General features: G+C 40.9%; 1 protein-coding gene across 1 annotated transcript in view; it reads right to left on the bottom strand.

Moving 5' to 3' along the window:
• LOC309672867 (junctional adhesion molecule B-like) overlaps positions 1-24,315 on the bottom strand; it is a 39,674-nt gene that overhangs the window by 6,082 nt on the left and 9,277 nt on the right. The window contains exons 2-5 of the mRNA XM_082484481.1: positions 8,634-8,699; positions 4,218-4,331; positions 2,868-3,020; positions 861-1,066 (exon numbers count right to left, since the gene is read on the bottom strand). Of these exons, the coding sequence (XP_082340607.1) occupies positions 861-1,066; positions 2,868-3,020; positions 4,218-4,331; positions 8,634-8,699 (539 nt within the window). The remainder of the gene's footprint in view (positions 1-860; positions 1,067-2,867; positions 3,021-4,217; positions 4,332-8,633; positions 8,700-24,315) is intronic.

Here is a 24,315-nt window from a genome sequence, read left to right as displayed (position 1 = left end):
TTTCTCTGTATTTATTATTATTTTTTTAATCGTTAGGCTTGTCAACTTTTTTCCCTTTAATATATCCTGTACTTTAGAACTAAGATTTTTCAGAAGTGATTGGTAATTTTGAGTAGTCCACTTAATTTCCACTGTGATGAAAGATCCACAGCACCTCAGAATGCTTAGTCACATTTCGGCTTCCAGGTTTGATCATGCACAAGAGTAGGGTGTCCCTAGAACAGCTCTTTACTTCTGAAAAACTTCAGCTTTTTCATTTGTTTTTGTTTTTAGAAGGATCAGCTAGTGGGGGAGGGGTGAGAAACAGACAGCCAGTCCTAAGGGGACCGTCCATTTGTGTCCCCCCCAAAGCAAACAACTAAACCAAAAGACATACTAATGTTACTTACAACTCCGACTCATTCCCTCTGACTTCATATGTACTGGACTGGAAGCTGTAAATGCCACTGGATTGCACAGATTCTGGAGAGCCCCGAGTGCTGCACTCCCACTGAAGTGTGTGAAGTTGCTATTTCAGATTTTAAGGTGCTATCAAATATAACTCTCTTGACATACTGAGAGATCATTCTCACCTGGCACCAGTTAGTTGAATGACAAGGTGAAATTTGTCATTTATTTTCTAGATGCTGCTCATTTCTCGTTACTGCAGCCTTGCAACTCACCCAATTTGCCTCTATCATTCAACCTCTATGGCTTGTCTTTGGTCTAAGGCAGAAACCACCTTCTATGTTTGTTAGCACGTATTTCAGCATGAGATTCATCTCTGACGAAGACCTTGTGCATTTTTGGATCAAGACCCCTGTGCATCGTTGTACTAAACAGTAAATTTGGTTTTCTTGACAGCTGGTTATGACACTTACCAGAGTGCCAGACTTTTTATTCATGGTGTAAGTTATATTTGCTGCTCTAGCACTGCCTGCTCCTGTCTTTTCCAGTAAGGCAACACCGTTCTTGTACCACTGGTACTCAGATGGAGGAGACCCCTCAGTCTCCTTACAGCTCAGTTCCACTACTGTTCCCGTCATTGCGGAGCTGGGTACCTCACATACCGGAGTAGTCGGGGCAACTGGAAAATGAAATCGCACTTGTTACGCAGTCTTATCAGTATTGTCTACATGACAACAGTTTGACAGTCACTGGTGAGGCGGTGAGCACTTCTGTACACACTTAGAGACTACCACATTAACGAAGTGAGGTGCTGGAGTCCTGTTACTGGACAGCACAGTAAAATTTGTGAGTTGCTAAAAATGGAAGAAAGAGGTTTGCTCCCAGACTCCCCCTCCCATGCTGTGTCATCCTGTCTCCAATCTATACACTCCCATCCAACCCCAGAGTTTGTTTCACTTCGTTTCTTGTATGGGGCCTGTTGCTCACAGACAGAGGAGGGATAACTCAGGGAATTTGTAGTTCAGCAATTCCCCCCTTCCCTTCCCCAATATTTAAAAACAGAAGCGAGGAAGATGAAAGAGATTTTTTTGTATTAAAAGAAGCCAGCTGGTTTTGGAAAAATGATTTCCAGAAAGAATTACCAAGACTGGCTATCATCACGGCCACTGTGTGAATCCCAGGTTGAGGGCCAAAACCAACTGCCTACTAACTTTCAGTTTACATTAAAAACAAACATTCCCACACACAGGTGCAGGAGAACTGATCATTCCTTCTGCCATGAAGATGAGTGTCTCTTTTCTGATTTTTATTACGTGAACAGAAAAGGAACTTAATTTTTTTGGTAACTTGAAGCTATGTAGAGGAAAACTAAGGGTGAAGAGGCACGCATGGGACATTAAAAGCTCAAGTGACACCTTGATAAGTATTCATAGCTTTTTCTTGGCTGATTTTAAAATAAAAAGCAAAAATAAAGAAAACCAAGTGAAATACTAACTAATTCAAATTAACTTTCAAAAAAAGGTTTGTGAGCAACACACAAACACACACTCTCCTTTGGGCTCTAAGACTTCAACTTTAAATTAAGAAGCCACATTTAAAAGAGGAAAGCTGTTGAGAGAGTGGACAAAAGGGATAAGTGGGGTTACCTCATTGTTGGAGCTAATCAGGAGTTCATGAATTTATCATCCTTTATGAAGAACTTTGAGACTTTTTTATAATTTTAAAAGATCAATTATTTTTGTACAGAAAAAAAATATAGAAACTACAAAAGCAAACATTTTCTCTTCTCCCTATACAGAGAAAAGAAGAAAACTACCAACCTCTACCATTCATCCACAGGGAAAGATACCAGGAACAATGTAAGAAGAATGTGCTCAGTATTCACTTTTCCCTCCTTTCCCCGAGTGGAAAAGAAAACAAACAAAAAACCCACAAAGAACAACCACCCCTCTAAGCCAAAACCATCTCTCCTGTAAATAAAATGCAGAGATTGCTAGCTCACTGGCTGGCATTGCGCAGACACTGCAGCAGTTTCTCCTTCCAAAACCAGGAGGAGACTGTAGCATATTGGAATGAACTGTTGCTCGGGAATATTTGATAGATGTTGACAGATGCTGACTTTCCAGTGCCAAACACCATGACCAGCTTATTCAGATTCTCAGCCACTGAGTGACTTCAGTTGTAGTAGAAACGGATGTTTCGCCATCACATAAATCAGCATACTTGCTAAGTTTTGAGAACTGCAACCCATATTTATATCAACAAAATCCTAATTATATTCCTTTCTCATGCAAGTGTGCATTTTGCAAAGCTATTTTGTGAAGTATGCTGTAGAATGTGCATGTGCGCATGTGTTTATAAAGTCAGCCCAAAGGAGACCCAAAAACCCAGCAGCCACACACCGTATGGACAACCCTACCTTCAACACCCCTTGCCATCATTCAGTGTCTTTACAGAAGCCCAAATAACAAAGTTTGTACCCAATACTGTGAGAGTAATAGTAGCTTCTCCCAGGCGTTGCCCCTCTTCACTCTTTGCACTGATTTCACAGCGGTATGTCCCAGAATCTTTTCTAGTCACATTTCTAATACGAATTCCTGTATTCAGCATCTCTGCTCGGCCTCGAAGATCACCTTTAAGGGAGAACAAAGAGGTTTCTGCTCTTTGCTTATAGCATATAAGTCTACGTCTCATTGGCTTGTTCTGAAGTCATGTGCAATTTATGAACTATTGCTCATTTGTTCAGTGTTAGTTATCTATCATGAAGGAGCAGTATGTAATCCCCCTCCCAAGACAGTAAGAACCTTCCACAACTTGTCCATTTAGTCCAAAAAAACCCTCAGTTCAGAAAACCTACATCTGTCATACATTATCTACTTGGAAGACAGAATGCTTTTTTCTGCAAACATCTCAAGAAAACAGGTGACAAAGTCAATTTTCCACTAGAGGGATGGCAATCACTAACTTAATTACCTTACAGAAAGAATTGTGAGTGAGACCACAGCAAAGGATTTGACATGTTAACTTGGCAAGAAAAACTTAATGGATTCAGTAAAGATATTGCCATCAGACTTCTTACAATGAGGTTTTTTTCATTCTACAGCTTGTTATGAAATTAAAGTTACATGCAAACACAGGACCATCATTTCCAGTGTTTTTCTAAATTAAATATATGCAGAAAAAAACAAGTTCATCAACAAGACCCGTACATCTTGCAAGCTCTACAAACTAAAAAAATTGCTGTGCTTTAATTTTACTTCTTAACCTTCATTTATTGTGTACAAGGTATCAGAAACCCATATTTTCTTCAACACCTAAAGCTGAGGTAAGTCTTTTTCAGAACACGTAAACAGAAATTCCACTTCTGAAAAGAATACAAATAATTTAAAATATACAGCTGAGTTTATATTTTATGTATATAAAATTGCTGCATTATTCATAGCTAAGCCTCCAGCTCTACAGGAGGCTGCAGAAACCTCTTTGTAGGATAGGAGTGCAGAGTTTGCAGTAGTTTTGGGGAGTTTATATCTGCATGTAATTTTGTTTTTGAAAAATGCCAAGGAATGTGCACTGCCATTTTTCTTAACCTTGAGTTTTATTATATTTAACTTCACTAAAAAGGTAACTAATCATTAATGATTTTATGAAGGAATGCTTCCGTCTCTCCCCCCAGGGAAGAATTATTTTCGTCAAAAGGACAGTTGTTCAGTATGGAGAGTCAAGAGCATTCTCTTTCAGTCATTTTCCTAATGTTATTCCTCAAGAAAGAGCCCATATCTATGCTGGAGAATGACATGTTAAACCAACAGTCTAAGTTTGTAGTACTGTACCTGTAAATTCACCATTGTAGTAAACAAATGAGACTTCTTGAGACTGGATTTTCTTCCATTCTATTCTTAAGCTCATCCCTTTTGAAAATTTGTGCTTGCAACTAAGAATAGCCTCTAGAGAAAAAAAATAAGAATGCAAAAGAGAAAATTAGAGACTTTAGCATTGTGTTTGGGACACGTTCAGGCCCCATGAAATTAATATTCCCCCTTCAAAAGAACTTGAGCTGTCATCTTGAGCAGTCAGCAAGGGCCAGATGCCATCAGACCTTCTCCAGACTTACACAAACAGAATGGAGAACAGAAACTAGTAATTTTCCCATACTTCAGTGGCCTTTGGATCAAAATTCAGAAGTTGGGAACTAGATATTCCCATGTTAGATGGACACAGATTCTGTATTACTACCGTCATTTTAGGCTTAAATATTTTTGTCAGTGAGCAGACCACCATTAAAAAGGACTCTGACCCTATTATCAACAATATTTTGTGAATTACCATTCTGAATTCAGTATCAGTAGTTTAACTGTTCAAATGTATAACTTAATGCAGATTGAAGACATACCAGTAAGATGGTTAAATATTCTCCTAAGTAACTGATGTATTTAGTTACAATTCCACATTGGTTATTGTAAGGGTATGTGGAAGGTGAGAGTCTGCTTCATTAAGGTTTCCCAATCAAAGACCTTTTCAATGCAAAAGTGGTAACAAGCAAAGGGGGCAGCACCAAACCAAAACAGAGACACACGCATGACAGACAGGGACTAACAGAGATGATGGCAAAGACCATCAGCCTCCAAACAAACCGATGGGACTGAGGTGGGGGCACCTGGAGCAAATGAGCATCTCTGCATCAGCAGTTGGAGGAGCCACAGGAGTGGCCTGGAGTGCTAGCTATCGGGGCAGAGAAGGGTGGCTTGAGTAAATTTAGGGCCAGCAACTGATGTCACACTGGGGGTGTGTGTGCAGTATTTGTATCTTCCCTAAACCTGGTGTGCCTGGAGGTGTGTGTGTGATTCACTAACAAACCTCAAACTGGGCAAGCTGGTGAGTAGGGCAGGGATAACAGATGGACAGAGGGGCTCCGCGGGTACTCAGGGGATCCAAGAGCATGCACGTGCTTGTGAATCTAGAGAGTGTTGTGTGAGGGCTTTCACCACTGAACTTCAACCTTCCACCAGCCAGAGAGGAGGAAGGATGCTCAAATGTCTATACTTAATGCTTTACGTGAGCCCAGGCAGTGTTATACGTGGGTGCTGTTGAAGGCAGTGCCTTGTGTGTAGTGGACTGTGTAGCTGGCAGCGCCAGTGTCATGAGTGTCTGTAGGTGTGAGTTTGTGCACACAGGCACACATCCCCAGGACACACACACAGCCTTGCTACTGGTTGAACCTGCAAATGAGAAAGCAGCAGCTGTGTCTACCGGCCTGGGATAAAGACCCCCAGGTCTCCAGGCACACTGGGCTGGGTGCCAGCGGCTGGGCAGGAGGAACACCCAGGTCCCCAGAGCTGCTGGCAGCAGAGGCTGCTCATGACATCCCTCAGTGGTTCCCTCTTATTTTTCTTGAGTTCTTGAGAAAAGAAGGTTCATACAATTGTTCACCTTTCTGTCTGTCCACTCAAGTTTCCCTAACTTATGTATAGGGGGCATCACCAATCAAATTTCACAGAGAGGCTGAGATTTCAAGAGTTACTGATTATTGCTAAGATTGCCATTACCGTGTAGGAAATAAATCAAAACTAGTGCTCCTAATGAAGAGCAGGTCATACTGGGAGCTCAACAGTTCTTTTTTCCTCCCTCACAGCACGGAATCAGCATATGCCATCACTAATACGTAGCTTGCATCATAGTAATTGTGGTCTGTGTTCAAGCCTACAGTTATTATGGGGGAACTAAAGAGGGAGAGAAGACATGACAAACTGTATAGGTGAGTTATTGGGACAAACTCAGTGTTTCAGTAGTTCCATTCTCTGTGGAACAGCATGCTGAAATATCTATATGTATTTTTTCCCAGTAAATAACTCTTAACTCAAGGTAGTAATAAGAATTTTTGGGAGACAACATCAGAGGAAGGAATACAACCACACATCTGACTGGCACCAAATCATTAATAAGTTTAGTATCTCCCAGAAGTTTCTGTAAGAGATAAAAATACAATACGGATCTCGCCACCTTTAGGCTGCTCATCTTCCAATATAGGCCAGAGTATCAAGGATCAAAAGCCTTTATAGTTTTCGCAATGCCTGTTTAGCTTTCAGGAGACAAACATCCACTGCGCAAACATACAGTCACTCTGCATTAACCAGCACTCTCCTTTCCAGTCCCAGCAAACAAGGCTGAAGGACAATTAAGAGCTACCAACAGATCTACCCACTCACCCTTTAGAGTCTGATTTCCCAGGTCAGTTCTGTAGAGAAAGAAAAAGCTTCCAAGGGGCCAGACTGGTAGCCTTGGTGATCTCTCATAGGGGAAAAAATGTCCAGACTTGAAAGAAAAATTGAGGCAGGAGGGCATTCTTTGCCAGAAACATGTTACACATGCACTGGCCGCTTCGAAAAACATGCTGTGCACTCAGGAAGCCAGAGGTTCCTGACTTCAGGTTGAGTGGATGGGTGGAGGCTTCCTGAATCTTAAGATTTGCTAAAGTTTCCTTTCTATTTTGTTTTTGTATCCTTCTCACAAAGAAAAACCATCATTCAAGCTCAGCTTGCTTTTGCTACTGACCTTGTGACAGTTGGCTGGTCTCATGAGCTGGTCTTTATTAGTTGACATAGAGACAGTTCAGCTGAAGTGTTCTCAGCTGAACAAGCCACCTCCATCTTGAATGAGCTGCCCCTTTCTTGCATGCCACATTTTTTTGTTACAAAAAAAGCTAGCATTGATGCCCTCCCACTAATCTTATTCGGACAAAGGGAATGGTGTGGAAGAAAAGGAGTGCACACAGAACAGAGACAACATAATAAACCCCTCTTAGTTATAGTTCCCCTCTCCTGCTTTTTCCCATACTAACAGAGTCAGCAACAGGTATTTTCCAGAACAGGCCTACTTGACTTGCATTAAGGTAGGCCTGCAGGATGCTGTGCATCAGCACAGGCTCTGCCAGGCCTGGAAGAACTTTCCAGGATTTTTGAGAGGTCCAGACAATGTTTAATTTGGATTGACATCTGGTCTGGATGCTACCATTTGGTTATAGAATCATGGAATATCTCAAGTTGGAAGGGACCCGTAAGGATCATTGTGTCCAACTCCCTGTTCCTCGCAGGACTACCTAAAACTAAACCACACGACTAAGAGCATCATCCAGACGCTCCTTAAACTCTGACTGGCTTGGTGCCATGACCACTTCCTTGGGGAGCGTGTTCCAGTGACCCATCGCCCTCCTCTACAGTAATGGGAGTCGGAGGAGAAAAGAAAGTATTTCAGATCAGCTGCATTCAGCTGAACAGCTACGCCTATCAGCCCCTGCCAGTCTCTTAGTGCTGCTACACAAAAAGAACTCGGCATGGCATCTGAGCTATGTTAAACTGATCTCTATCATACAAATAACAAAAGAACAAAATGCACGCCATATATCATATAAAAAGAGAGAATCTAATCGAGCTTTAATATTACCTGAAGAGCTTATCTCTCCTCTTGCCTACCCTGAGCTCTAAATGCATTAAGTTTTTCTTCCCCAAAAGTGACAAAAATACTTAACAGGAGCCCAGCTGACAGCTTTAGACCTCCAAAATATTTGTTTATTTATCTGTTTGAGGTAATAAAGCCTAAAGCTCAGCAAATAATTCTTTCAGTTCCCAAATCCCCACCTCTCTCCATTTCAACCAAATGCAAAGAAAAAAGAAACAAAGAAAAACCCCCACATAACCGACAAACCTCACATGCATACTCTAGGATCCCTTTCACATCTACCCAGCAAACACCAGGTTTTCCTCCCTGCTTCCTTAACATCTTTAGTTAGTAGTAATTTGTCATTTTACATATGACATATACACATATAAATATGTAAGTAGCCATTATAGTTACTGACAATTAGCTGACTTACAGTTGTTCTCTCTGTAGTCCCTCACTTCTCTGTCTTGTAAGATAACTAATACTTCTCCTTTCTATCAGTTCCCATTATTTGGGGTGGAATAAACTCAGGCAGAAGTTACAGAGTGAGCTACCAGGACTGACAAACAAGTCACAGAATCACAGAGTAGATGAGGTTGAAAAGGACCTCTGGGGAGCATCTAGTCCAAGCTCACACTGAATAAGAGAAAATGAGGACAAGAGCAAGATTCACAAAGAGTCAATGGAGAGAGTAGGAGCAGGAACCCTCAGTAAAGATGAAGACAATCTTAACAGTTGCACAGCTTCTGTATACACAGTTTGCATGTATTGTGTATATATTAAAAATAATCACAGCAATGCCCATACTGTACCCTTAAACTCCTCTGCTTTTACATTTTTGTTATCCGTTTCAATGGAAATTCCAGACACTTTATGATCTGCAAGGGGACAGAAAAAAAAAAAAAGACAATTCAGAAAAAAATATTTGTAATTTCACATGTGCTTCAGCAGCTACAAGCTATATTTTTGAGACCTCCTTACAGTGAACAGATTAGATATTGTCTACTAGAGAGAGCATGGGACTACGAGCTAGACCAGGGCTGGCCATGTGGGTGGCCTTGAACAATTCCTCTTTTCTCTATGTCCTGGCACCTATAAAACAGAGTAATATTTCTCTTTTACAATAACATGATAATATTTACATGTGAAGAGTTCTATATAAACAGTAGATGTTTTATACTAGGCTAATGTCTCAGTCTGTTTCTAACTACAGAGACTTGCATTAATCCGTAAGTGTATTTTCCATTGTATTCCTACTACAAGGCAGGCATGTTTACTGAAGAATATCATGTACAGCTCCTACAGGGTAAAACAATGTGTGCAGTAATTGGCAGTTACCCCAAATTCTTGTTGAAATAAGGAAAACATTAGTCAATGTTTCTATAGTTTTATATCGGAGACAGAAAAAAAAAAACCCACCACCATACATTCTTGGATATCTCTTGAATGGAGAATACAGAAATTCCAGAGAGAACAAGTGAAATAACCACTAGCCCTACACCAACACCCACCCAGCTACCTCCTCCCCCACTGCACATCACTATACATCCTCTCTTAAGAGCTGCTCTCCTCCCAGGAAACCACTCCACTGTGTTCTTTCACGATTCAGAAGCGTTCCTGCAAGTCCCAAGAGTCAGTCACGGTTATTCCGATTGCTCCATGGCAGGCTACAAGTCTACCAAGTGCTTAACAACAGCTAAACACAGTTCATTGCACAGGTTTACATTAACTTTTTTATTTTTTTCCAAAAGCATTTCAAGTTCCCTTGTGTTTAGGACCAGCTTTGAAGACAGCATGAACACTTGTAATGCAGTCCATTTCCTCCATCTGCATCAGCCAACTTAGTAATTGCTACAGAGGGCATGAACAAGAACTGAGCCCCTCTCCCCATCAACAATGCCTAGAAACATGGCTTGTTTAAGAGCACAATACTCTTTTGACTGATAGAAACTAGGCTTGCCTTAGTCCTTTTAGTCTGATCTTGCTATTTACCTCTCTCTCACGTACACACAGACCTCCTTTGTTCATCCCCAAAGAATTAATTTTCCTTTCCCCTGCCTAATAGAGGAGGAATTGCACACAGCCTGGCAGATGGATATCTAGTCTTGATCTGAAGATGTGAACAGATCAAGAATCTTTTACTTCTTATTGTTTTCTTTTGACAGTTGACTACTTCTGTTGAAGCATGTGCCTCTTCTCATTTGAATGAGTCCATTTGGGTTTTCAGCTATGGGTTCTTGTCCTGGTTCCGGTGAAGATAGAGTTAATTTTCACAAGGAGTTGGGACAGGACACAACTAGGTCAGCTGACCCAAACAGGTATTTATATTTGCTGTACATTAATCATGTTTTGTATATTCTTCTATCAGTATTATTGTTGTTGCTTTCCTCTTTCTTTCGCTGTTCTGTTAAACTGCCTTTATCTCCACCCATGAGTTTTGCCTTTTTCTTTCAATTGTCCCTCCATCCCACTGCTGGGGGAGTGGAGTGAACAAAAGACTAGGTGGTTCTTTATTGTTGGCTGGGGTTAAACCACAACAGTTCTCACAGCTCTGAGTCAGCATGCTGTTTTCTTTGTATGAAGATACCATCATAGAATAGTTTGGGTTGGAAGAGACCTTTAAAGGTTATCTAGTCCAACCTCCCCTGCAATGCATAGGGGCACCTTCAATGAGATCAGGTTGCTCAGAGCCCTGTCCAGCCTGATCTTGGGATGGGGCATCTACCACCTCTCTGGGCAACCTGTTCAGTGTTTCACCACCCTCATTGTAAAAAAATTTCTTCCTTGTATCTAGTCTACATCTATCTTCTTTTAGTTTAAAGCCATTACCCCTTGTCCTATTGCAATAGGCCCTGTTAAAAAGTTTGTCCCCATCTTTCTGGCCTTTCAGTACTTAAAGGAGGCCTGCAGCAATAAGGTGTCCCCAGAGCCTTCTCTTCTCCAGACTGAAAAACCCCAACTCTCTCAGCTTCACCTCATAGAAGTGTTCCATCTCTCTGATAATTTTGTGGTCCTCTTCTGGACTGGCTCCAACAGATCCATGTATTTCCTGTGCTGAGGGCTTCAGAGCTAGATGCAGTACTCCAGGTGGGGTGTCACCAGAACCGAGGGGCAGAATCACCTCCCTTGGCCTACTGGCCATGTTTCTTTTGATGTAGATACGGTTGGGTTTCTGGGCTGCAAGCACACATCCAGCTTTTCATCCACCAGTATCTCCAAGTCCTTCCCAGCAAGGCTGTTCTCAATCCCTTCATCCCCCACCCTGTATTTGTGCTTAGGATTGCTCCAACCCAGGTGTAGGACCTTGCACTTGACCTTGATAAACTTAATGAGGTTCACATGGCCTCACCTCTCAAACCTGTCCAGGTCCCTCAGGTCCCCCATCCCTCAGACGTATCAACTGCACCACTCAGCTTGGGGTTGTCTGCAAACTTGCTGAGGGTACACTCAATCCCACTGTTCATGTCACTGATGAAAATATTAAACAGTAGCTGGTCCCATACACCATCATGGTTTTCTTCTCAATTAAAGATCATTCCTTATTGTTCAACTCTGGCACTACAGAGGGAATTCTCCATTCAAACTGTTCCTATGGCCCTTTCCCTCCATAATTTTCTAGGTTTTTTTCCAACATCCTCTAAAAATACAGATTACGGTTCTGTCAGTAACCACTGCCTCTGAGTCACGAAGCAACAGTCAGAATAGGTATTTGAGTCTCGTAGCAAAAGTTCGGTTACTCATTCACTGTATCCTGTTGTGGTGGGTTGATCTCGGCCAGCTGCCAGATGCCCACCCAGCCGCTCTCTCACTTCCTTTCCTCAACATGACAGGGGAGAAAATAAAATTAAAAAGCTCATGTGTCAAGAGAAAGATGGGGAGATCACTTGGCAATTACCACCACAGGCAAAACAGACTAAACTTTGGGAAAATTGATTAAATTTATTGCCAACTAAAAATAGAGTAAGCACAGGGGATGTGGGGAATGAGGGTTGCGATCAGTCCATAACAGCTCCTCTCTGCCGCTCCTTCCTCCTCACACTTCTCTGCTCCAGCATGAGCTCCTCTCCATGGGCCGCAGTTACCATCAGGAGCCTGTTCCAACATGGATCCTCCATATAATTCAGCTCCCTTCAAAGCTTATCAACTTGCTCCAGTGTGGGATTGTCCATAAGCTACAGTGTAGATACCTGCTCCAGCACGGTACTCCACGGGCTGCAGGGCAACACATGCTCCACCATGGTTTCTCCATGGGCTGCAGGGGATCCTCCTCCTCTCCCCTGGCAGGGCTGTCTCACACTGTTCCCCTCAGCCCCAACTGCCGGGCAGCATTCTGCCCTTTCTGACAGAGGCTTTACCCACGGTGCCGCCATAGTGGCTGCGGGGCTCAGCTGCGCCCTGTGGTGGGTTGGTTGGAGCCAGATGGAACCCACTGTGTCTGGCTCGGGGCAGTCCCCCCTGACAGCCCAGCCTGGGCACACACAGCCTGTACTCCTGTATTACTCTTCAGAGCTGCTGCTTTCTAGATATCTCCCCCATCCCCTTCCCCCTTTCAAATGCATGTCCAACATTTCTTGTTTCTAAGAAACATAAGTTCATATATGTACATCACCAAAAGATCCAAGTTGGTGTGCAACTATCCTGTCCTTAATATGTTTTAATTTTATCACCACATTTGTGTTACCCCCAAAATATGTACAGCAGAAGTTTATAATACAAAAATAAATAAGTGAAGACAATTCCAGCAATGCCATTTACGTACTCTTAGAATACTGAAATAGCAAAAAATATTTGCATTACAAATAGCACTTGGAAATTTTTTCCACCCCATCAAGAAAGGAAAAACTTTCCTGTTGTACTTAAAAAAAAAAAACACAAACCAAAAATGAGTCCCCCACCCCCTGTTGAAACCAGAGGAGGGAACTGCTTCTCCAGCACCTCCCAAAGTTACTGTTACTCCTGCATGTCCACACCGAGCCCATCTCCTCATTTTTGTCCAAGCTTGGTCTAGAATAAAGCCTGAAGTCATTAAATCATTTTCCTTTTATCCTGTTAAGCCCTATTTAGATTTATGGAAAGAAAATTAGCTTTCTACTTTTACCCAAGCCATGTTGTTTCTAGAACAATACCACCATCACCCCCCCATACCCCCCATCCTATATGCCAATGGATAAGAAAGCACGTTTATCTATTGAAGTAACATCTTCCTTCATGTGTTCATGATGGGGAGGGGCATTTTGTTCTGAGGCTCTGACAGCAGCTGACATGTGCCAACACTCAGGTAGGAAGCATTTCTAGGACTCCAGTGTGTGGGTAAAGCCATTTATAAATTATTGGGACATCAACCTTCTCTGCCTGGACACAAAACAGCTGAAATACATGCAATTCACCACTGTATTACATTCACTTTTTTTGTGGACCTGGAAATTTCTCTCTTCCTCTTTAATACAGATGTCAGGCAGCTCTATGTCACAGTTTAAGTGTTCATAAGCTAGAAGCCACAATAAGAAAATGTTTTATGACTTCTGGGGCAGGATCATGGTACTTACTTCTCACTGTGGAAGTTATGAAATTACTTTGCATACTTTGTTTTGGGAGCTCGCAATTGCACAGTCTCCATGTTTCCCCTTGCATCAAGGGATTTATAGAATACATGAAGACCCTATTATGCAATGCAGAAAGTACAAAATACATCAGAGAAAAATAAAGAAGTTCAGCATACACAGAGCCCTCCTCCTCACACAAACACACCATGTATATATATAGAATCATAGAATGGTTAAGGTTAGAAAGGACCTTGAAGATCATCGAGTTCCAACCCCCCTGCCATAGGCAGGGACACCTCCCACTAGACCAGGTTGTCCAAGGCCACGTCCAGCCTGGCCTTGAACACCTCCAAGGATGGGGCCTCAACAACCTCTCTGGGCAACCTGTTCCAGTGCCTTACCACCCTCAAAGTGAGAAACTTCTTCCTAATGTTCAATCTGAACCTGCCCTCTTCCAGTTTAAAGCCGTTCCCCCTTGTTTTGTCACTACATGCCCTAGTAAAAAGTCCTTCCCCAGCTCTCCTGTAGGCCCCCTTTAGGTACTGGAAGGCCGCAATAAGATCTCCCCGGAGCCTTCTCTTCTGCAGGCTGAACAACCCCAACTCTATCAGCCTGTCTTCATAGGAGAGGTGCTCCAGCCCTCTAATCATCTCCATGGCCCTCCTCTGGACTCCCTCCAACAGGTCCATGTCCTCCTTATTCTGGGGGCTCCAGAGCTGGATGCAGTACTCCAGGTGGGGTCTCATGAGAGTGGAGTAGAGGGGCAGAATCACCTCCTTTGACCTGATGGCCACACTTCTTTTGATGCAGCCCAGGATACAGTTGGCCTTCTGGGCCAACCATGACCCTCTTCAAGAAGCATCACAGACTGAACAGTAACTTAAGGTGGTGCAGATATAGCTGACCAAATTAAAACCATTATATATTCTGATCAAGCAGAAAGACAGGAGACCTCTTCAAAGTTAGAGCATCTCTTCCTTAAAATGTCCTTTTAGAAATGCCTCCACCAATTATTCGGAATCCAAGAGCTGAGCTTTGGGTTTTAATTCACCATATAAACAGCGATACTGAAAATATGACATATTACTGTACCAGTAAATGTTTTTATACAGACTGAAAAAAACCACCTTACTCTTATGTGTGAGTAGCTTCATTTGTTTAGAAGTAAACCCCCAAAATACACACTTTCCATTTGATAATCACTCACACAGCTGTAAACTGACACTACTAGCTGGAGGAATCATTAAGGAAAAACACATTAGTCAAATCAAATCAAAGGAAATAGCGTGCCTGGAGGAAATTGCATGAGAACAGAATCAAAACAAAGTTATAAGTACAAGAGAAAAAGCAGTCTTGTGATATTTGTTTTGCCAAGTTTTAAATAGCAGGTGGTCTAAAGCAAAGCTTAACAAAGGATTTCAGAGGATACTGTAAGTTTAGGAAGTCCGATGTCCCAAGAATAAAGTGATAACAAAGCCAGTTCTCTTACTGAAATCCTTAAGAGAGAATAGGAAACCAGGCATCTGTTTGGCATTCGCATGCTTCAGACACATGACCACCTCAGGATAAACCATTGGTGACACGCTTAGATGCTGATGCGGACTTCTCAGCTATGGAAGCACCTACCATGAGGCACTCATGTGATACCCAGAGTTTTGCCACAGTCACATCATTTAAACACTCAGGTCTGTGTTGGCTCTCCTGTTGCCGTATTTTTTCCTAAGAGAAGTAGTCCATAGATTACATAGTCAATAAATGGGGAAGGGGGAGGAGAAGCTATCGACATTTGGACAGAATTAGTTGTGAATCACCTAAAAAGAAAAAAAAAAAGGAGACAAAAAAAACCCACAAAAAAAGCCTTCCTATTCTTCTTAGTAGTCTAAGATGTGGTGGCTAGGTGGCTACAACCAAAAGGCTAACAACCCTGCTCACAGTGACGTTGGCAGGCCTGGCTATGTTAACTCTGACAATTAACAACAGGCAGTCAGGGCTCAGATTCAGCACTCTTCCCAGCCACGTTGCTGTCAGTCAGCATTAAAAGGCCTTCATCCTCCATCAGTTCGGCTTGGTAAATGCTAACCTCCAGCAAACATACTGGAGAGAGATCAGGAGTATTCACAGCCTCTGCAGGAGTCTCCTGTGTTGAACCAAGTCCTTAACTGATCTCTGAAACTGGAGATTTAGGTGCCAAGGTGTAGCCTGAAATAACTGGAGTAAACCCAGTTTCATTAAGTAAGCATAATATAAACATGGTGTTAAGACTTCAAATTTTGGACAAGGGCTAGAAGAAATTATCTCATATCATTGAAAAAAAAAAAAGTAAAAAGAAGCTCAACTTCAGTCTTTCAGTTACAAAATTTCTTGAATCTTAAAGAATAACAATAGAACAGGAATTACTTTGGGCAGAGTTTATCAGATTCACAAAAAACCAACCCTGGGTATCTTCAGCAGCCACAGAAAACAAATAAGGGAGTAGTCTGAAGGGGGAGAGGGAGGGGACTGCAGGGTGGGAATAATAAACCTATCTAAGCCCAGATGCCAAGAGCAAGTTTGTATTTTAATAGGCGTAGTGCAACGGCATAAAGGATGGTAATCCAAGAGAGAAGGCACATTTTCCGGCTGACCAGCTGAAGGGGTCTAAAACACAAAAGGAATTTAAAGAGCTTCTCAGCCACCCCTTCACTTATGTGGTAGCTGTCAGCAGCGCTTCTGTCATGTTTTGGAAACCGCTAGACTTAAACACAGCGAGTTTTAGTCGTTCAGACCCCGGAGCTGCTGCAACAATCTGAGACCTGGTGGTAACATACACAGCTCTTGAGAGTAGCTTAACACGCTGTGAAATACGTGGCAAGATTTCCAACACTCTTACTGGCTAATTAGGACATAGACTTTGCTAGACTTTGCAAATGTTTTTAATCAAGGAAGAAAACTTAGGGATCCTACACTATGTACACATGTGCTATCCCTATCCCTACATCAGTGGTAAATGAGAAAAGTTTTTTTTTTTTGTTTTGTTTTTTTTTTTGTTTGTTTTTTTTTTTTTTTTTTTTTTTTTAGCAGCTTGAGGAAATTGCTTTTAACAAAAAAGTTAAGTTTTTAGTCCTTACAACTGTAAGGAAAACTGTTCCTTGATGCAGCAGATGCAGTGCTGGTTTCCTGGCACTACAAAGAAATTGTTTTAGTGTATCTGCGCTGGTAATGCTTCAAGCATCAAGAAGAAAATATGGCTCATTATTTTCACCCCATAGACAGCACTAGAAATGTAGTATCTTGGTCTTGACTCTCGGGAATGAAAGAGATACAGCAGAAGCAGCAGGCTTTTAGATACTCAGAAAGTTCAAAGAATAGGGAGATGCAGGGAATAAAAGCTCACTGGCAGAGTAACACAGCTTAACTTCCACATTGTAGGCAGTGCCCTTTCCATATGGAGATTTGTCATAACCTCATGAAAAGCCTTGTAATGAACCGCAACTTGTGTGCGCAGATACCTGCTAGCTTTCCCTCTCTTCCTTTTACACAAGCTCCCTCCTAACTAATTTCTCATTTGCTGAGAAATGGACTAGGTTTTTTGGAGCAAGGGAAGAGCTGGGGCAGTGGGAAGAAAACAGCTAAATCCAATATTTGGTTTGGCTTCTCTTTTGGAAGAGCAGTTATTACAAAATTAACATTCCATCTCTACAGCTGATTATCTGACACACACAAAATTGACCTCCCCCCCACTCCCAGCAAAACAAAAAAAAATTTCCCCAAAACCCAAAGGCATTTTCGCCCCTTCCAGCCCAGGCTCAGAGCCATGCACGATGGAGTAATCATCCATTCTGCTCTCCTGAGCAGAACTATACATATGAGGCTGATAACAAGACAAGCATCCAGATTTTAGATATATCTAACTGACAAAAATCTATAACACACACATTAAGAGTCTTGCTGGGAAGTCAGCAGATACTTTCTTCACCTTTTTTTTTTATTTTATTAAAAGATCTCAAAATAAGAGCAAAACCAGTCAAATTTAAAAATTAAAATTGTCCACAGATACTCAAATAAGATAAAGCAGTCAAGTTTTAAGGTATCCTGCCTGAAGGATCTCTATTGCAAGGTGCCACCCTAAGGTGTACTTTAAGGTGGTTCCTCCAAACAGGAAAAATTTGACAAGTAGTAGGCTGTTTCAGAAAAAAAAAAAAAAACAACCCCCAAACCACAAAAAAAACACTAATACCCTACCCGCCCAACATTTAGGCTAAAATGACAGAGTTTAAATGGCCAAGCTGCTCAAGTTCAAATAGTTTTTCTTGGATTTACTACTTATTATATATCCAGAGGTCTAGAGCCTAATTAAAAAAAAAAAAAAAAAAAAGAGCTATTTTATTTAGATGTAGCATAAAACTGAAAACAATCCTTCACACTCATCCGTTACAGAAAGTAGGTTTTAATCAGCTTCAGTAACTCTGCTTTCATAATGGAAATCACATGAGAAACAGAATGCAGAACTGCATTTTCATCCAGCCAGGAGCTATTTAAACAGGGGAAGAGAAGCTTTGCCAGAAAGTGACTAAGAGCGGGACTTCTACCTGTATTAAACGCTGGTATTGGATGATCTGAGGAGCTCTGCGTCTCACAAGCGAAAGAAGTTCTTGTGTTAAATGCTTCACTTCAACTACAGAGCAGATTAGCAAAGAGGTTTTCCTTTACAATGCCAACCTAAGAATGAGTTAATCTCGGCTTTGTGTCTACTGTTTTGTGCAGTCTGGAAGGCTGGCACACCAGCTGATGGTGCCTTTATTATTAACTTTCAAGTTAAGAAAAAAAAAAAAGAAATCTTGAGAGTAAGAGACTGAAGTTTTCAGAGCCAGTTATCTAACGTTATCAGTAGTAGTCCTAAGAGTCTAAAATCATGTTAATGATTCATTTCAGAGCAGAACCCCAAGGAGCGTTGGTCCTGGAAACACAAAACTGGAAGTGCTTTTAGAAGATGAAGTTGGGAATAAAAAAATCAAGTGGCACGGGACAAGAAAGGAAGAGATTATTTAGGTCAGCCTCTCTGAAGAAACTGAACACCAAAATACAGCAATTCCAGGTAAACTGTACAGCCTCCCAAGTGCTTTGAGCAGTCCCAACACAAAGACTACTGCATGAGATGGTGTGGGAAATTCTGGGAAAAGATAAATTTATAATTGATTTTTGCCTAATTAATAAACAAAATGTGAATTCCAATTCCCTTTGAAGTTGGGGGAGGGTCTTTTTGCCTCCTCTTTTTCTTCTCACACAGAAGAGAGGAACAGTTTGAATTCAAGGCTTGCAAAGGTTCAGTGCAGCATGGAGCTTATTCCAGCAGAGAGACAACTCAGAAAGCATATGCTATTAACCAATAAATATTTATAGCTCACACTTTTACAAGCTCCCAAACTCCGCTACTCTTCCTGTCTCCATGGCAATTCAGAGGGAACTTCTGAAAACGAGGGATGGGGTTTTAAACTCGTCAGGCTCCCACAAAAAAAAGCCTCTTTTCCAGCCCTCTCCAAGTCCTGCTCAACATCGGTTTCCACGGCAACTCAGCAGCAGCTCAAAGGCAGCTTGTAAAGGCACCGCAAGCCTGTAGCTGCTTCAGCTGTTGCTTATTTTAAGATGCATCAGGATGCTGATGGCCTGTCTCATCATGTTTCAAAAGACCATGAGAACGGGCTATGGGAGGAGAAGCCCTTTGCCACTGCCGTCCCGCCCACCTCATATCACACACTCCAGCAGTGATGGGAAGAAACAGATTGCCAGTTGCATTACTAGGTGTAACGATTCAGCAAAACACTTGCCTGTGCAAATACCTAGAGAACTTGTCGTAGAATAACTATTGAATTAAAACAAAGCTGGGTACCCAGCACAAATTAGCACGTTCCTCTGAGGTCAGTAGTACTAGCCTGATTTACATCAACTGTAAAATCAGCCCTGAAACACAAAGAGCTGGGAAACTAGAAGAAACAAACCACCCCAAAAACACCCACGCAACAATTCTGGCCCACAATTAGAGATAAAGATGTCTGAAACCTACAAGGCTTGAGTGACTTTTGCTGGAATTGCTGGGAAATGTGAAAAGGAAAAATCCTTGCAAGAAGTTGTATCATTTATAAACCTACAAATACACATATTAGTTACCTAAAAAAGCCTGAAAACAAATTTAGTTTACCTTCCAACTGTGCCAGCCAACATTAGTTACAATTCCAGTAAACATTGTATAAAAGTGTAATCCCTGCTCATTCAGAACCAGTGAAGTCATTCAGGCTCCCTCAATGTAGGATCATGTTTCCAGACTCTAGGAAAAACATCAAGATGCTACAATTTTAAACCATTGTAAGTAAATACATTGTTATAGTGAAGGAATGCCTCTTCCCATAGTCAGTTTTATTCATTTAAGCTTGAACCAAATTTCTTGTGCATCCTCAGTCCCTTCTCAAGTTTAAGAGCAGTTTTTCCCCAGTAGGTCTTCTCAACCCCTTTTTGATTAACCTCAGCGTTTCTACAAAGGGCTTTCACTGCAGAGGATGAGTATGTATTAAGTTCTGGCTTCTTCTGGAATAGCTAACTAACCAGAATCACACATTGCAAACAGATCTCACGTAGCAGGTAGGACAGCTAATTTGACCAACTATGCCCAAACGTCTCATTTTCAGCAAAGTGTAATAACCAAAGCCAAGTCGGTGTTGTCACCTCATGTCCTCCATGGAACATCTGAAATACGTTAATTTAAAAAGAAATTGTTCTCTCTGAAGAAAATATTGACCTAGAATATACTTCTATACTAATATGCAACAGATGTAAGAATAACTCTTTGTGGTGAGTTTTTAAGAAGGGATTTACACAGGCTTTCTCCCATTCAATTTTTGCTGACTTGGGACATATCATGACCTCATTCTAGCTAGCGTGTCCACTTAAAAAAAAAAAGTCCAAAAACAGCAGGATACTCTTTAAATACAAATACTCAGCAAGAGCCTTGTGTAATGCTTTGTGAATTTGGGATTTCTGAGGAGGTGTTTCCAGTAACTGGAGGTAGTGGTGGTATTTTCACTTAAGCAAATTTCACTCAAACTGTGAATTTTATGACTGCATCCTATTACTGATAAACAGCCCTGAACTTAAACTTTTTAATTTTTTTTTTTTTTCCCACCAGGCTATAGACCAGATTCTTTGCTAATATGATCTGGGAACATGATGACCACTTCTGTCCTGGCCAAAAGAATTTGGTGAACTCTTCCTAATAATCCAAACGCAATCGCTGAATTAGCTCATCCCATTTTCATTCACACATGATCTCTTGCACTGCCAAGTTTGCTCAATTGACTCTTCCTGCCAGAAGCAGCTAATGGTCATGTTTGATGACTATTACTTTCAATCAACACAGTTTACAGTACAAATGCATATCTTTAGCCTTAATTCTACAAGCCTTTAATAGATGATTTAGTTCTTTAATATCAAATTTTATAGAAGCACCTTCCGGCACATTTGAACAAGTCTGAAGCCACTCCTTAAATTCATTTAAGGCTGATATGTATCAAGAGGTTCTAGAACAAACAGAAGATGTTTTGCACGCTTAAAGGAGAAAGGTAATTAGAAGAAATCCTCCGGAAGGTAGAGCTAGGAACAATAGGTCACAGTATTATAGTAGGTGCCAAGTTTTCCTTAAAGGGGATGAAGACGGTAAAAACAAAACAAAAACACTACAGTCTTCATCACATTAAAAGCTACACAAGCAAAACAACATATGGGTATTCAGATTAGAAAATGTTAGAAGAACAACAATGGAAAGTTACACAGGAAACATATAAACATAATAGAGCAACTCTGTGCTTTGTTTGTTTATTTTTAAAGCAAGCATAAATGTTAACTTGGAGATCATCACAGCTTTTCAACAGATGGGATGTGTTAGGAGCCACATCCTCAAGAATATTTGGGTAAGGTTTGCTAATGAAACACTGCTGCTTTGCATCAGAAGAAGGGAAAGCTCAGTATGTGAGCTAACAGTCACAATTCACTGGTTTGCTGCTTCATGTAACAGGATTTGATGATCTTGTCCACAGTTACTTAAACTAACAAAGTACCAGCCGTTTCACTCTCACAAAAGTGAAACAAACAAACAAAAGATGTCAGCAATTCTGTAATGCTGTAAGACAACAGAAAAATAATCCCAGAGACAGAATGATTTGTATGGAAGACATAATCTGGTCAGAAGTAAATAGTCAATCTAGTCACAGTTCAGAGAGAGAAAAAGCACCAAGAACATGTAGAGCTGGGAATTTTTTGAATATATATTTTTTTTTTAAGCAATTAGATTTTTTTTAAAACTTTTTTGTTTAGAATAAGCCATACCCGATTAAGATTCAGCCCCCTGGGCCACTACCTTCTCAAATGCAACCTAGTGCTTAAAAGTCTGGTGGTTAAAATGCCTATATCTGGAATACTCTACACACATAAGATACAGCATCATCAAAAAGCATGTGCTACATTTCTAGAATACTTGTTAGAGTCAATAGATCACAGTTCATGAAATCATGACTCCCAGATGGGCATATATGCTGCTTCAAACTACTGTTTTGCCACCTGCTTATGCCCATATTCCCTTTATAACCAACTGTTCATGAGATACCGATGCTCTAGAAACTTGTGCCACACTATTGTTGCTTAAGCTGAAGTTTCCTTTAGAAGTAAGACTAAATAATACTACTTTGAAGGTGATTGTGTTCCTTCAACTCAGGTCAACTCATTTCGTTTTAAGGATCTCTTTTTGTGAAAGATGACTGAAGATCGGGCCAAGGACTGTGCTTGCAAACAGATTATACAGGCAGATGCACATGAGCATAAGCACTGTGACCACATGAAACCCAAACACAGAATAAGGTCTTCAGAGTTCAGGTCTAAATTCACAGAACAGTATATTTTAGTAAGAGGAGGATCAGGGCACATTTATATATTTATTCCCACTTTTGTTGCAGGGCTGAGATTATTGCAATAAGCCAGGATGGTACAGAGCTAGCATCAGCAGAGCTATGGGTGGTCAAGAAATCAAACACGGGAACAACATGGCTTAGATTGCTACCAGCATTTCTCTTCTAGAAGAGGAACTCATCACCACTAAGTAAAAGTTCACCGGTTCTGCTGAACGTGCCTTTGTAAAGTAAGCCCATAAGTTTTATGATTTATGTTTACAAGTGCCAGGTATTGTTTTAGAGCAGATAAGGAACAGGTTCCTTACAAGAAAAAATTAATTCTCACAGAAAAGAGTATCCACTTCAGACCTTACAAATATGCAACTCTTCATATCCAAGTCAACACATACCTTCCACTTAAAACAGTCTGATTTCTCAACTAAGCCCCTCGCCACATTTAGCCATAGGAGGTTCCCTGGATAGTTTGTCACCCAGCACACAGTTCCCATCCCAAAGCAGAGGCAGCTAAAGAACATGGACTGTCTACCCTTCAGTCACCACAAGTGACAATGTAAAATAATCAGATTTCATACCACATTTTTACATACGAGATTTCAGCAGGGCTCCATAAAGTTATAAGTGATTCAAATGTAGCATATAGGTGCAGGACTGCAGCCTTAACAGCAACATGATGCATTAGATAACTTTTCTAGTTTTCAGGTGGTTAACCCCACCCCACAACTGAAGGTGTTTAAGTTACTAATGTATTTACATTTGACACACTATTTTAAATAGTATGCCTGCAAACAGGGTTACTAGAACTTCAGTCAACTTCTTTATGTGTTTATTGGACACACAAACTACTCAGTTTGATTGATATTCTCTCTAGTTACAATTTGTTCCTCTCCCCCTCTTTGTATTCATGCAACATGAGCTAATTCATCCTTCTTTTGCAGCTAAGTTCTTCCTTACACCCTCCCAATATTTCATTAACTGCTTGTAACATCTAATTTCTGCTGGAATCCATAGGTACAATATTGCTTCAGTAATGAACAGCAGCTCTATTCCTTGCCCATGCTGTTCTACCTCCAAGCTGCTCTTTTGCTTTGGGGGTGGGGAGAGCATGCACTGGTGTATACAATCAATTGTTAAAGATGCCAGTAAGAGCCAAGTTCAACTTTGCCTTCCCCCTGAAAAAATTAGATGAAGGTAAAAACCAGTTGTGTTCAGAGTTAATCAAATGTTAGGCTGATCCTAAATACTGAGTTATTCCCAGCTTTCCAAAGTGAAATGTTTAACAACCTTTTGGGTTTAGTAGAATTTGTTATACAGATATTCTATTCTTTTCAGTTCTATTATTTTACTAGAAGACAAAGTATCTGTCTTAGAGTTTTATGACATTTTTTGATTAGAAAAATATAAGTTCTCCACGACTTTTTTATTGGACTGAAGACTAGCCTAAAAAGGTAAGAAAAAACCTAAACACCTGTGCAGCTTTGATGTTCCATAGAAGACATTAAGTTTGCTTTAACTAAGAAAAATATTCTGCACCTGAAAGTCTGTACATATGAGAACTGGCCATGCCCCTCCTCTTTCTCTGTTTATATAGCTTTCAAAAGCTTTGCATAAACTTTAAATAAGTTGAAATGCTTATAAAGAGACATCACTCCATTCTTCTCTCACAAAAATCAGTGCATTCTCCCAACAGCTATTTATGTTAGAAAGCCACTGCACTCTTTGGCAACTGGGCAAAACCTTTGTAGCACTGCTTTCCCTCCCTTCTCCCCCCTAAAAAAAGAGGGCTAAGAATTTGAACACAGCTGGAAGGCAAGCAGCGACTGTGTGTGTGTATTGTTAGTGTCTTGAGGACTCAGCTAGAGATAAAACTGGAACGTGAATAAAATAAGAAATAGAGTATACAGTGACAGGGCAAAAGTAGAGCTAAAACCATTTTTTTCAGTTAGTCTCTCTACATGTGGTGCTGATTCCCTGTTGATGAACAGCTTCCCCAGATGAATTTTATCCCCTAGAACATTATTAAT

The sequence above is a fragment of the Vanellus vanellus genome, assembly GCF_965231255.1.
Source record: "Vanellus vanellus genome assembly, chromosome: 1".
Lineage (NCBI taxonomy): Eukaryota > Metazoa > Chordata > Aves > Charadriiformes > Charadriidae > Vanellus > Vanellus vanellus.
Note: the sequence above shows the minus strand (reverse complement) of the source record. Positions and strands in the feature narration are given on the sequence as shown.